We start from the raw sequence: 12,875 nt of genomic DNA on the forward strand, positions 1-12,875 counted from the left end.
TTTCCTTTTGAAAAATATGCATTTATTCTGCCTTCACGAAAACAGTTGGAATTTTGGTGTAGTTGATATTAGCAGCTCCAAAAGGTGATTAAAAATGCTGTATGTATGCTTCGAGTTTCCTGGAATTTGTTTCATGGCCAGTTTAAGGGTATAAGTAAAGAGATTACTGTTAGAGACGTTTTAAGTGGCTTCTGACAACTGTGAGCTCTTTATACACTTCCCAAATTGTCCCTGGAGTACTTCTGTGTTAACTGCCACTTCCTGAAGAAGTGGAGGACAAGAAAGGTGTTTTGATTCAAATTTTTACTTGGCAACTCTTCTACAACCATCTATTATCCAATCACTTTTTTGACAGATTTGTCAAGTGCTTGATGAATAAACATGATCTCCCCCGGCCCCATGCTGAGATAAATCTTTTGCATTTATTATTGACTTCAACTCAGACATCACCCACCCATGTTTGGAAACATTACGTTATTAATCTGAGAGAGAGAGGGAGAGAATGTACTCAATGTAATATAAGGAACATAACTTAAGGGCTATTTTATGTACTTTGTACAAGGGCATGACTATATATTGATGGTACCAGGCATCTGAAATCATATCTCCATTACCTTAGATGGGCAATGTTGAATTTTCTCACATTTCCTTCATAAATGTTATATTACAGGGCTTACCTGTACAAATAATGGATGATTAGTCTACTTACATGGGTTGGATAAGTTCAGAGGAACTGTTCATAGAAGACTGAAGCTAGCAGCTACTACTTTAGCTTAGAGATACAGGTTTCGCTCTTGCAAAGTTGCTCACTCCTCCAGAGCACTTGGATTGGAGAATACCAGTAAACTCATGCTCTTTAATTATAAGCTAGACCTGTCAGTCACAAAGGAATTCTCATGCCCCTTCCTGAACCTGGCAGGCATTTTCCTTAAGCTAGAGATGCAAGGTTTGATTTTGCAAGCTACTCCCCCTCTCCCCCGCATCACCAAGGTGCCATGAAGTGGTCCAAGGGCCCCTGCTTCAACTCATGCAGCTCTGAACAAATCCTGCTGCACCTCAGGCAAGCCCCAAAGCCCTTTGAGGCACCGCCCTTCATCTGGAGATTCAAATTACATGCACACTCCTAGTAAATACGTGTTGGTCCTTCCTATATTAATGTTTTGGATATGTTACATAAAGCAGCTGTCTCATGTGAGAAAAGATTTAAAGCCTATTGAGCTTCAATTATTAAGTAAGGACTAAGAATAAGTGCAAATTAATCCTCTTTTTTCCTGTAATAAGAAATAAACTGTTTTTCCTCCCTTCACGCAATGAAGATATAAAGTGATACGATGCAAAAGCCCACATTCTCTCCTCATGTTCCTTCCCCCCTTTTTAAAGGGAAAACTGTTCTTGCACAGAAATTCGTTGTTGCACAAACATAGCATGCCCCAGTTCATAGAAGGTTCCTTATAACAGGAGGGTCCAATGTCTATGGGATTGTGAATCATGATAGATTAAACAAAATTGATATTTGAAGGTTGCTGAGCTTCTATGATTTGACAGCTGACAATTTTAAGCTGGAACTATTATGTTTCTTTTTTTAACAGAAAATACATTTCTTGGGCCATGTTATAAATATTTTCTATGTTTGGAACTGTCCAGGTACTACCCTAATTTTAGTGTCACAAAGAACAACACAATAGCAGAATTGTTTTAAGTAACTGAGCACTTCTGGTTTTCTAGCAAACTACACTATTTATGAGTAGGATCAATAATGTTAGAAGCTGGAGTGTAGGGTCTTTTAGGAATTGGCCTCTTACAATGCTGAAGTTAAAAATTGAGGGTGGAGTGTATATACCTTTTTTTAAAAAAAAACCAAACCCTATGAAAGAGTCATCATAAATTAAACTATAGCCTGTATGATAGATGTACATTCTGATTAGAACATTTTGGCTTTGTTTGGAGTACTGAAGACTGGCATATATTCCGACTAATTTCCCTCCAGAATTATTATTTTTTCCTTGCAATGCTAAAACATATTTTCACTGGACTTGCTGTCTGCATTGGATGACTAATCGTCATGGCACCTGGTGCATTCAAGCAGGCCTGTGCAGTGGAATAGTCATACCTAGTTATGTCTGCACACCTGATGTTTTATTAACTAGTATTGATTTTTTACCCGGGGGACTTTTTTCTTCCTGTAAAAAGGCAACCTTGCAGGAGTGAAAGGCATTGCAGGGGATGAATTTCTAATGAACCCCTTCTCTCCTCTCCCTCTCTCTCTCTTTTTGACTTCTCTTTAATGTGGCTTCATATTTTAAGTGCCTGAACTGAAATTTCATTTTAAGCAATTCCATTTTGATAAATCCTTTTAAACCTTGACTTTCTGTAAGGTTATTTTTTTTTAAAGATTGTGCTGCTTGACTGACACGCTTAGTAGTGCCTGTAAATTTGAGCATTTCATTATAGGCTGCAATGAAGCATGCTCACATGCAATGAAATACAGAGAATTTAGGAGTCTGACCACTTGAGTAATGCTAACAAAAAGCATCCTCTTCTGTACAAAGCAGCGCCAAACATTTTGTTGCTTAATTTTTTTTATAGTTGTCAGAATTCAGTAATGTAAAGTAGACTTTTGTAGATCACCTCTAACTATTTAGAGTCTAAATATATAAAAAATAAAACCCTGCTTATTATATCATGAAATAGCAACTAGAGCACTTTTGCATTATTTTGGGTATTCTATGTGCTCATGCAGCACATGTGCTCGATGCACTCTGCACACATTTAAATACAGGTTTGCTACATGTTTTTATGGCTGAAATGTGTGACTGCAGGACCAGAGCAGACTGTGTGATTTGCCTTGCCTGCTTCTCTATATATTAGACTGGGACTGCCCTGCTAAAAAAGGGACCCACCTTTTCCAGGCCATGTTTCTGTGCTAAATTACTTATATGAGTAATTTAAATCTCACCATATGAGAAAGTTTGAAAAGCTTCCATGCAGAGTAGAGAGTAAGAACTGCATGCAGGAAAATAAAACGGAGAGGCAATTAAAAAAAAAAACAGTCTCTGTTTATCTGGGTATTTGAGTGTGATTTGTTTTTGTGTCACAATACTTTTTTACATAGTACCTACCAAAGTGCCTTTCAAAGCTGAAAGGTGGTTAGGTGGTGGTGGTGGCAGAGAGAACCTCAGCTTCATTCTCCCTCCTCCAGTGTCCCAGCCCTTTCACTCCACTTTCCTCCATTCTTCCAAGAGCATCCCTTATTATTCCACTCCCTCTTCCCAGCTGCCAAGCTTCCTCTGATGCCCCCCATCCCAAGTTCCCTAGCTTGCTTGATCTAGGGTAACCACCTTTGCTTCGTAGGTCAGCAGTCATAGCAGCTTTACACAGAGACCTGTATTGCCACCCCACCCCCCACAAATGCATAACCAGCTTGTTACTTCTGTCATGATGAAGTGTGACTTAGAGGCAGAAGCAGAGAACTGGCTTTTCTATATTTGGTGGCCTTAAAAAAGGTAAAGGTGTCCCCGCACTTGTAGTGCGAGTCGTTTCCGACTCTTAGGGTGATGTCTTGCGACGTTTACTAGGCAGACCATATATATGGGGTGGGATTGCCAGTTCTGTCCCTAGCCTTTCTTTACCCCCAGCATATGCCGGGTACTCATTTTACCGACCACAGATGGATGGAAGGCTGAGTGGACCTCAACCCCTTTTACGGGAGATTCAACTTCCTCCTGTTTTCACACTGATTTTGTGATTTGCTGTGATAGACCATGAGGTAGCATGAGGATACGCAGGGCACTCTTTCTCATCAGTAGGTTCATTTTGACAGCTGACATGTACCACTACACTAACTTGGTGTAATGTACGTTCAGTAACGGAATGTTTTTAATTTTCACTGAAAAAAATCTTTCTCCTTTTTCTTTTCAGTTTTTGGCACTTGGAACACATTATGGCAAGGTTTATTTACTTGATGTCCAGGGGAATATCACCCAAAGGTTTGACGTTGTAAGTACAACCTACTTTTCTGTAATTGAAAATGCTACATCTGGAATTACTCACCACATCCACAATTTTGTGGATCTTCTCTGTGCTCCTTCATTGGCAATTCTGCTACTGCCAGCTATGTGACCTGGACTTAGGTAACATAGCACCACAGTCTTCAGAACCACTGCAGCATAGAGCTTTTAGCTGAAGAAGATTTCAGTGGGGACTCAGCCCAACTACTTTTGCATGGATCCAGTCCAATGTGATTCCCATTATTGTAGTACAGTCATAAAACTGAACCACAATTTATCAGGTTAAATGATGAAAACCTTACCTGATTTTTTTTCAGGAAGTGATGGGTGATATGCGTCTCCCTATGGAGAAAGGAGTAGGATTTACTTTATTTCTTTGCCTTTTCTGTGGAGGAAGCCTATGTTATCACAAACTCACTATACACAGGCTGTGTGTGTATGTGTGTGTTACATTACTGAAGTGGCATGGTAGTTTCTGAAAAATTACGTCCCCTGCTGGCAGGGGAAGGAAGACAATCTAGGATCAGAGTTTTCAAAGTTACTGTGGTACCAAACCACAAGAAAGTGTTTTCTCAGCACTGATGACGCTGCCTTGGTGACATATGAATTGGGCTCTAGTTGAGAAGGGTGGGGGAACAACTGATTGTTATTAGCAGATTTGTCTGCTTTTAAACAGCTACCTGGTTGTCAAGCAGCAGCCTTCTATACCCTGCCAGCTGGGCTTTCCTTATGTTTAGCATGAGTGAATATGGAAGAGAAATAAAAATAGATTTAGTGAACATACTGCAGCACACTTTGAAGAATAAGAGGCTTGGATGGATGAGTGAAAGGGGGAAGGATGAAGAGAGGTGCTGTTTTTGGGAAAATACTTGGTGTTGAATTTCATCACTTTTACCACCGTGTTGCTTGTCTGTTGAGATGAAGGTAGCGTTTAAATTGTTGGGACAGCAGCTCTATATAGGATGGGAGCTCATACTTACACTGCTGGCAGAGGCTGACCATGAGGAATCCTCTAGACCCTTGACAGTGATTGGAACTGCAGCCAGAGTAGCACAGGCATACCACAGGAGTAGCAATGTACAGTAGGGCCCTCTCTTTACGGCATTCCGTTTTCCGGCGTTCCGCTGATGCGGCGGCTTTCAGTTAGGGGAAATTCTCCGTTTTAAAGCAGATTTTGCTGCATTTTCGCGCAACGCAACCCATTATAGTCAATGGGTTTCTCTTTACGGAGATTTCCGCTTTACGGCGGCGGCCTGGTCCCTAACCCGCCGTATAAACGGGGCCCTACTGTACGAAGACCATCCAGTGTGAGAAATTAGAAAATGATATTGTAGCCAATTGACTGGTATTATTACTTAGTATTGCTTACTGTATCTTTTAATCTGAATTGCAAAAAGAGAAAAGGCTATTGGCATGGCCATTATTAACAAGGCTCATCTGCATGCTTTGGGTGCTTATGGCATCTATAGGCATGAAGCAGTTTGTTAGTTTGACTATTGTTGATTGTTAGTATGTGTCCTATCATATTGAGATGCCAAAAGTAATTGAAAATTGATTGATCGCCTTGCTACTTCAGTTTATCTACTGCAAATATATAAAGCTAATATTTTATGTGAATGTCCTGAAGCTTGGTCTCTTAAGGGATTGTATTGATTGAAGGAGAAGAGGAAGGGTTTTTTTTATTGTGACTTCCTGGAATCTTAGAGAATGAACACAATACAGAATTTATGTAATATTCTGGGACATAAAATATACCTCTCATGCATAAGTAGGCCATATGCCTTTGTTACTGAAGAAAAATATATACAGTGTTTGTCTAGCATTGTCACATGATCCAGTAGGCATTTTTTAGGCCATTGTCAGTACTTATCAAAGTGTCCATCACAAAGTGTTGACGTGCTTGCAAAATATAACATGTTCTTATGCTGACATGGCAATCTTTTGTGTAAAAGGCAAAAGGTTACTTTTTTATATTTAAAAATCTAATTATACAGTTGTTGCCCCCACACCTACTGCTGGGAGCAACCTTTTGAAAGGATTTTTTAAATACTGTTGCAGAGGTCAGATTGACAATGACCTTATTCAGTTTTAGCAAAAGTCACTTTTGGGGTGGGGTGATCCATTTCCTTTAATATATATGTATTCCATGTCAGTAATAATCCCATGGGGCTCTTGTGCTCACATGGGTGATCTATGTGAGCAGGGGCCTCCCAAGTCATTGTTTCAAAAATGCATTGAGCAGCCCCTGTAAACATGAAAAACGGTTATATCAGGACTTGTGCACTGGAACTCCTGGACTGAGGCAGGCAAACTTGAAAGAAAATATTCACCCACCCATGATTATGGGACTTAACTTGAACTTGCATCTTACCTCATAATGACTTTGGATATTCAGAGGAGAAAAGGAAACAGAAAGAACAATTTTTCTTGCTTTCATAATGTCAGGAACAGGACATTTGCATATGGTGTGATGTGCAGCTTGTGAAAGTTCTATTTTGGGCAGTACAGAAAAACCTGGAGACTAGAAAGCACAAGACTCCTCTGAACATCCAGCCCATCACTCTCTCAGAAATAGCTGACTCTTATTGCTTAGTAATTAACTAGCTGTCCTGAGTTGTGTTGGGAACTGGATGCTGTAGAACATAGAAACATCGGAAGCTGCTTCTATGGAGTCAGTCCTTTCAACCATCTAGTTCTGCGGTTCCCAACCTGGGGGCCATGAAGTAATCTGAGGGCGGCTCAAACAGTAAAGAAATGATTTTTTTTAAAGTCTTCCCTCCCTGGATGCTGTCTGCTCCCCACTGCCGCTGCAGACGACACCTCCCCCTTGCTTCAAACAAGAGGAGAGGATTTTTGCTGAAGTGGCAGAGTGTCTTTCAGGCACGCTGAGGGCAGGTGTCTGCCTATAAAACACATGGCAGATGCCGAAGGAGGCTTAGGGTGAATTTACCAGGAAGAAGAGGGGATTACTATCTCTGACTCCTGTCTCCTCACACTGCCACTGCTGACGACACCCTTGTCAGAATGAGAGGAGAGGGCTTTTTGTGAAGCAAAAAGAAGCAAGGCTGCTTCCTGGCAGCTGGCTTGCCTGCCTTTGTTGGCTCCTGCTTCACTGCTACCTCCTTTTAAAAATTATTCTTGTTTGCGAGGCTGCCCACATCTCACCTTCAGCCCAGACAGAGCCAAGAAGCAGTGAAGAAGCTCTGGACTTGCTCACCCTCCATTTCTGAGACTAAGTGTGTGTGCCAGCGTCCCTCCTTTCTGCCATGTTCACTCACCCCCCCCAATCTCTCTTTCCAAGACGCTGCAGCAGTTGAGGGCTTCCCCTCTCCCATGGGCCTGAATGCATGCATGCCTGCGGATGCTTGCAGTAGGGGCACGTGGATTTGTGTGTGTACGCATGCGCTGATCTGTCTTCTGCTCTGCTTTCATTTTCCAAGTGCTTGCTAACCAAGTCATCAGTTCTGATGATCATCCCAAGGCCTAACAGCACTAACCCCCTCCTTACTCTGTGCACCTTGTTGTCTGCAGTGCACAATTTAGCATCCCCATCACCAGCACATTGCTATTTCTTGATTATTATTAAAATGAAAAAAGACAAAAAGCTTAGCAGGTTGGCTGAGGCTGGGGTCCATATGCTGCAGCTGAAATGTATTTATTTATTATTGCATTTATATCCCACCTTTCCTCCAATTTGGTCAAGGTGGTGCATGTGGGTCGCCCCCTTTCCATTTTATCTTTACACCACCCCTGTGAGATAGGTCAGGCTGAGAGACTGTGTCTGGTCCAAGGTCACCCAGTGGGCTTCATGGCTGGGTGGGGATTTGAACCTGGATCTTAGTCCAGCACTGTAACCCACTGGTGTTGGGAGACAGGACTGTACATCTTCCGACTGGGGGGAGAGGGGGATACCAATTTGATTGGATCTTTGCATTAAGAAAAGAAAGCAACACCTCCCTGTCTGCAGGGAGCTTTTAATGGAAAGGGATATTTGGAGATACAATTTTACCATGTATCATTTTTCAATTAACAGACTAAAATTACACTTAGAATGGGGGGATGTCACAAAAAAATTTGAGCTTACAAAGGGGGTCCCATACTCATAAAGGCTGGGAACCATTGATCTAGTTCATTATTGTCTACGTTGACTGGTACTGACTTTTAGACAGGGATCTCTCCCAATCATACCTGAAGATGCCAGAGATTGAACCTGGGACTTTCTGCATGCAAAGCAGATGTTCTACCACTGCTCTAAGGCCCTTTCAATGTGTATAATGGCAGTAGATTTAGCAGGGACATTTCAGGTTTGCCTTACATTATGTCTCTTTATGAGCTATGGCTCAATAGGAGCCAATACTATTGAGCCATCACTCAATAGTAGAACATCAGCATTACTTGCATAAGGTCCCAAGTTCAATCCCTGCCATATCCATTTTAAAATGTGCATGCAGTTGGAGCCGCTTCAGAGGCACTTTGCTGCAGCACAACTGCTGCCACTGAGCTGATTAGGAGAAGAAAAAGGAAGTGTGGTCCTTCCTGATGCTGCCTGTTAAGGGGGAGAGGAAAGAGCATAGTGACCCCTGCATTTACCTCACTCTTTGACTCCTTACCAGGCAGCATCAGAAATGGCTGGAGTCCCTTTTTCTTTTTAAAAAAAGAAGGCATGGGTGCCAACAGGATTTCCTAGGCCTGGTACACTCTGTGTAAGTTGGACCTCCTACATTCCCACCCACCCCATCTCCTGGCAATCTATTGGCAAGAACTGCTGCTTATGTGCATATAGTACTAATATGAACAGTTATTGAATCCACAGTCTGGATTTAAGATGCATTCATTTAACAGATTTTTAACCTGCCTTTGAGTTTCTGCCTTCGCAAGTCATTTTACAACTGTTACAATAGTTCAAAAACCATAATTATATAATTAAGTAATATTTAAACATTAAAATAACATTAAAAAGATATGAAGAGCTAAATATACTTATGCAGCTTGACTGAACCAACTCTCAGTTTAACCTACCTGATAAGGTTATTGCAAAGATAAAAGAGGGGAGGACCCAGGAAGAAAAGCGAGGTGCAAATATATCATGTCCTATTCAAACCATGCAGGGGAGATGCACAAAAGCAGCCACCAATTTGTTGTAACAGCAACATTTCAGTCCTGATATTTTACAAGAAACTACTAAAAAATGTTTTTGCCATCATACACACAAAGCATGTGCAGTTTGACTGAACCAACTCTCAGCCTAATGTATCTCCCTGGATTTATTTATTTATTTATTAAATTTATATACCGCCCGACTAGCAATAGCTCTCTGGGCGGTGAACATAAAATAGCATAAAAATACAATGAATAACAAAATAATACTAAAATACAATCATCAATCCAATACAATAAACATTTTAAAAAGTAAATCAGTGTAACTTAAAATGCTTCAGAGAATAGGAAGGTTTTGACCTGGCGCCGGAAGGAGAGCAGAGTCGGCGCCAGGCGTACTTCCTCGGGGAGACTGTTCCATAGTTCGGGGGCCACCACTGAGAAGGCCCTAGATCTTGTCATCATCCTCCGGGACTCCCTGTGAGTTGGAACCCGGAGGAGGGCCTTCGTAGCAGAACGTAGTGCACGGGCCGTTTCATATCGGAAGAGGCGTTCCGCAAGGTATCGTGGTCCCGCACCGTATAAGGCTTTATAGGTTAATACCAACACTTTGAATCTAGCCCGGAAACATATTGGCAACCAGTGCAAGCTGGCCAGAACAGGTGTTATATGCTCGGACCGCTTGGTCCTTGTCAGCAATCTGGCCGCCGCATTTTGCACTAGTTGTTGCTTCCGAACTGTCTTCAAAGGTAGCCCTACGTAAAGCGCATTACAGTAATCCAAACGTGAGGTTACCAGAGCATTTGGAAAGATTCCATATACGCACACACTGGAAATGTAAAAATACATATACCCTACATAGTAGTTTATTGTCAAAACCAGTTGGTCAGTGCAGAACTTTTTTTAAAAAATCGGTATTAGTTTCCTGCCAAATAACAGCAGTGACACCTAAGTAAGCCCTGCCTAAATGCTTAAAAACTAGGATTGGAAGGAGAGAAAAATATTTACAACACAACCTTTGCTATGTTCACTCAGCAGTCCCATTGATTTACAGCACAACTCTAACTATATCTACTCAGAAGTAAGTCCTATTGAATTCAGTGGGATTACTCCCAGATATGTGGCAATAGCATACCAGCTTTACTCTCAGAAAAATAAGGCTGCAGTCCCATACACACTTATCTGGGAGTAAGTCCCATTGAACCCAATGAAATTTACTTCTGAGTAGACATGTCTTGGATTGCAGCCGGGCAGAGCAATCCAACTCAGGGGAAGCCAGCAGAAGGGCCATTCGGGAACCACTAGGCTGGCGGAATGTTGACATAGTCAGGAGCTGCATGCATGAATGCAAAAGAAAAAGCCAGCTCTCAAGAATACCCCTACAAGAGAATAAGCACTCTCCATGGACTTCCATTATAATTATTTTCTTAAACCAACCTCTTCCTCGATGTAACTTTGGCCCAGATCAGGACCTGCAGGAGTGCTCCAAACAGGAATTGGATGTTACATAAGTCTCCCCCTCTCGACCCCTCCTCTGACACATCCCTGGAACACCCCTTTTTCAGGCCTTCCGCTGGCTTCTGCAGCACCCCTTCTGTTGGGCTGGGCTTTCTCTGTGTACCCCTGGCTGAACTGGCAGGGTCCCGGCTCCACTGCAGCTGAGCCCGTGTGAGGAGCTTCTGCCAGCAGAGCCTAGTGGAGCCAGGACCCCTTAGCCCAATTCCCCTTAGCCCAGTATAAATATGAATTGGATTGCGCCCTAAGTATAGGATTAAAGCTTCATATTGTTTCTGGACCGAGACAGCCTGACTGATAACCTCCAGGTTGGATTACTGTAATGCGCTCTATGTGGGGCTGCCATTGAGGTTGGTCCGGAAGCTGCAGCTGGTGCAAAATGTGGCGTCAAGACTGGTCACTGGGGCAGGGTATCGCCAACATGTCACCCCACTGCTGAACAAACTGCACTGGCTGCCCATTTGCTACTGGGCCAAATTCAAGGTTCTAGTTTTGGTGTACAAAGCCCTATACAGCTTGGGACCAGGATACCTGAAAGACCGTCTTACCCCTTATATACCCAGTCGATCACTGCGCTCTGCAGGTGAGGGCCTCCTGCAGATGCCATCTTATCAGGGGGTCCATTCTGCACAACATAGGAAACAGACCTTTAGTGTGGCAGCACTTACCCTGCGGAATGTCGTTCCCTTAAATATTAGACAGGCGCCATCTCTGTTATCTTTTTGGCGCCTATTGAAGACCTTCCTCTTTCAACAAGCCTTTTAAGTTGAGACCTTATTCCAATCTGCATCTGTGCTGGAATTACTTTTTAATATGTTTTTTAAACCTTTTTTAAAAAGCAATATGTTTTTAACCTTTTTTCCTTTTCTTTTTTAAGATGTCTTCAAAGTTTTTTAAAAAAAACGTTTTAAAAGATGTTTTGTTTTAATGTATTTTAAAGTCTGTTTTCATGATGTTTTAAAGTGTTTTTAGTGCTTTTGTTTGCCACCCTGGGCTCCTGCTGGGAGGAAGGGAGGGATATAAATTAAATAATAAATAAATAAATAAATAAAATATTGGGAAGGTTTTCAAAACAGGCTATGAATTAGACAATTGCCCTGTTCAGCAGCCCATGGAAATTTGAACTTGTATGACTTCTTATGTTAAGAAAACTATAACACGTTGTAGTGGCATCATAAGCTCCATGTGCACTTTTTATTTCTGTCCAAAAGTTATTTGATAGATAAAATAAATACCCTATTTTTTGCAAGTAATTTAAAAAAAACCTGCATGTACACTTTTGTTATCGTCATCACTGAAATTGTTTACTTTGCATGTCTACCAAGATCCTGCTATGATCTTCTGTCTGGACATTGTGTTGGATGTACACACAGAGTTAGAAGTGGGCAGGCAGGCACACATGCTGCTGCTGAAAGCTATAAGCTTAGTCAGCTCATGTGATATGTAGACACATACCATTAACCAATATGCAGAGACAAGCAGGAAAAGGCAGCTCTTTTCAGGATTTGCAAGGGGTTCTAGCTTAGTGCTTAGAGTTCAAAAAATCCCTTGTTAATCACAACTCTGACTTCACTTATTAGCTAAAAACGTAAAAAAGTGGGGACTGGAGCTGCTGGCTAGCTTATTTAACAGATGTTTTGTGTGTGAGAGAGAGGGGGGGATTTTGGTGTACAGGCATACCCTGCTTTAACATATGCAATGGGACCGGAGCATGTATGTAAAGTGAAAATGTACTTAAAGTGAAGCAATTATCTATGCATGTACTGCACTGCAAGTGCCACTAGATGGCAGCGGCGTCATGCCATTAAGTGTCCGTTATTGCAAAGCGCCTACGTTAAAGTGGGGTATGGCGGAGTATGGAGCATGTACGTTATAGCGAGGTGACTTTAAGTGAAGCGACTTTAAGCGGGGTATGCCTGTATATCTTTTGATCCAGAGCACTTAGAAACACACTTTTTTAAAAAAAGAAAGCTGGCTTGGTAGAAACAAACCCCTTTTACCCATCTGTCGGCAGCCCTACGAGATAGCATTAGGAAAGAAAGGAATTCCCTTTTTTTAAAAAAACAAAAACAGTTCCAGTTCTGCAAAACTTATTTTTTTTAAGGAGAAAAAGGTTCTTTTTCTGATGACACCTGGCAAGTTTGGAAGAGGGAGTGACCAGATCCGAAGGGTGAAGTGAATGATGAGCGGTGACAATGTGACAGGAATCTGGCTGGGAGGCAAGCAGCAGAGGGACTAGGGTGGTATAGTGGTGGT

The 12,875-nt window shown here is 41.9% G+C and overlaps 1 protein-coding gene across 3 annotated transcripts in view; it reads left to right on the top strand.

The window, feature by feature from the left end:
* Positions 1 to 12,875, top strand: part of VPS41 (VPS41 subunit of HOPS complex) — a 170,901-nt gene that overhangs the window by 31,454 nt on the left and 126,572 nt on the right. For all 3 annotated transcript variants that reach the window (XM_061585727.1, XM_061585725.1, XM_061585726.1), the window contains exon 4: positions 3,919 to 3,996. In XM_061585727.1, the coding sequence (XP_061441711.1) occupies positions 3,919 to 3,996 (78 nt within the window). The remainder of the gene's footprint in view (positions 1 to 3,918; positions 3,997 to 12,875) is intronic.

This window comes from Rhineura floridana, chromosome 10 (assembly GCF_030035675.1).
Source record: "Rhineura floridana isolate rRhiFlo1 chromosome 10, rRhiFlo1.hap2, whole genome shotgun sequence".
Lineage (NCBI taxonomy): Eukaryota > Metazoa > Chordata > Lepidosauria > Squamata > Rhineuridae > Rhineura > Rhineura floridana.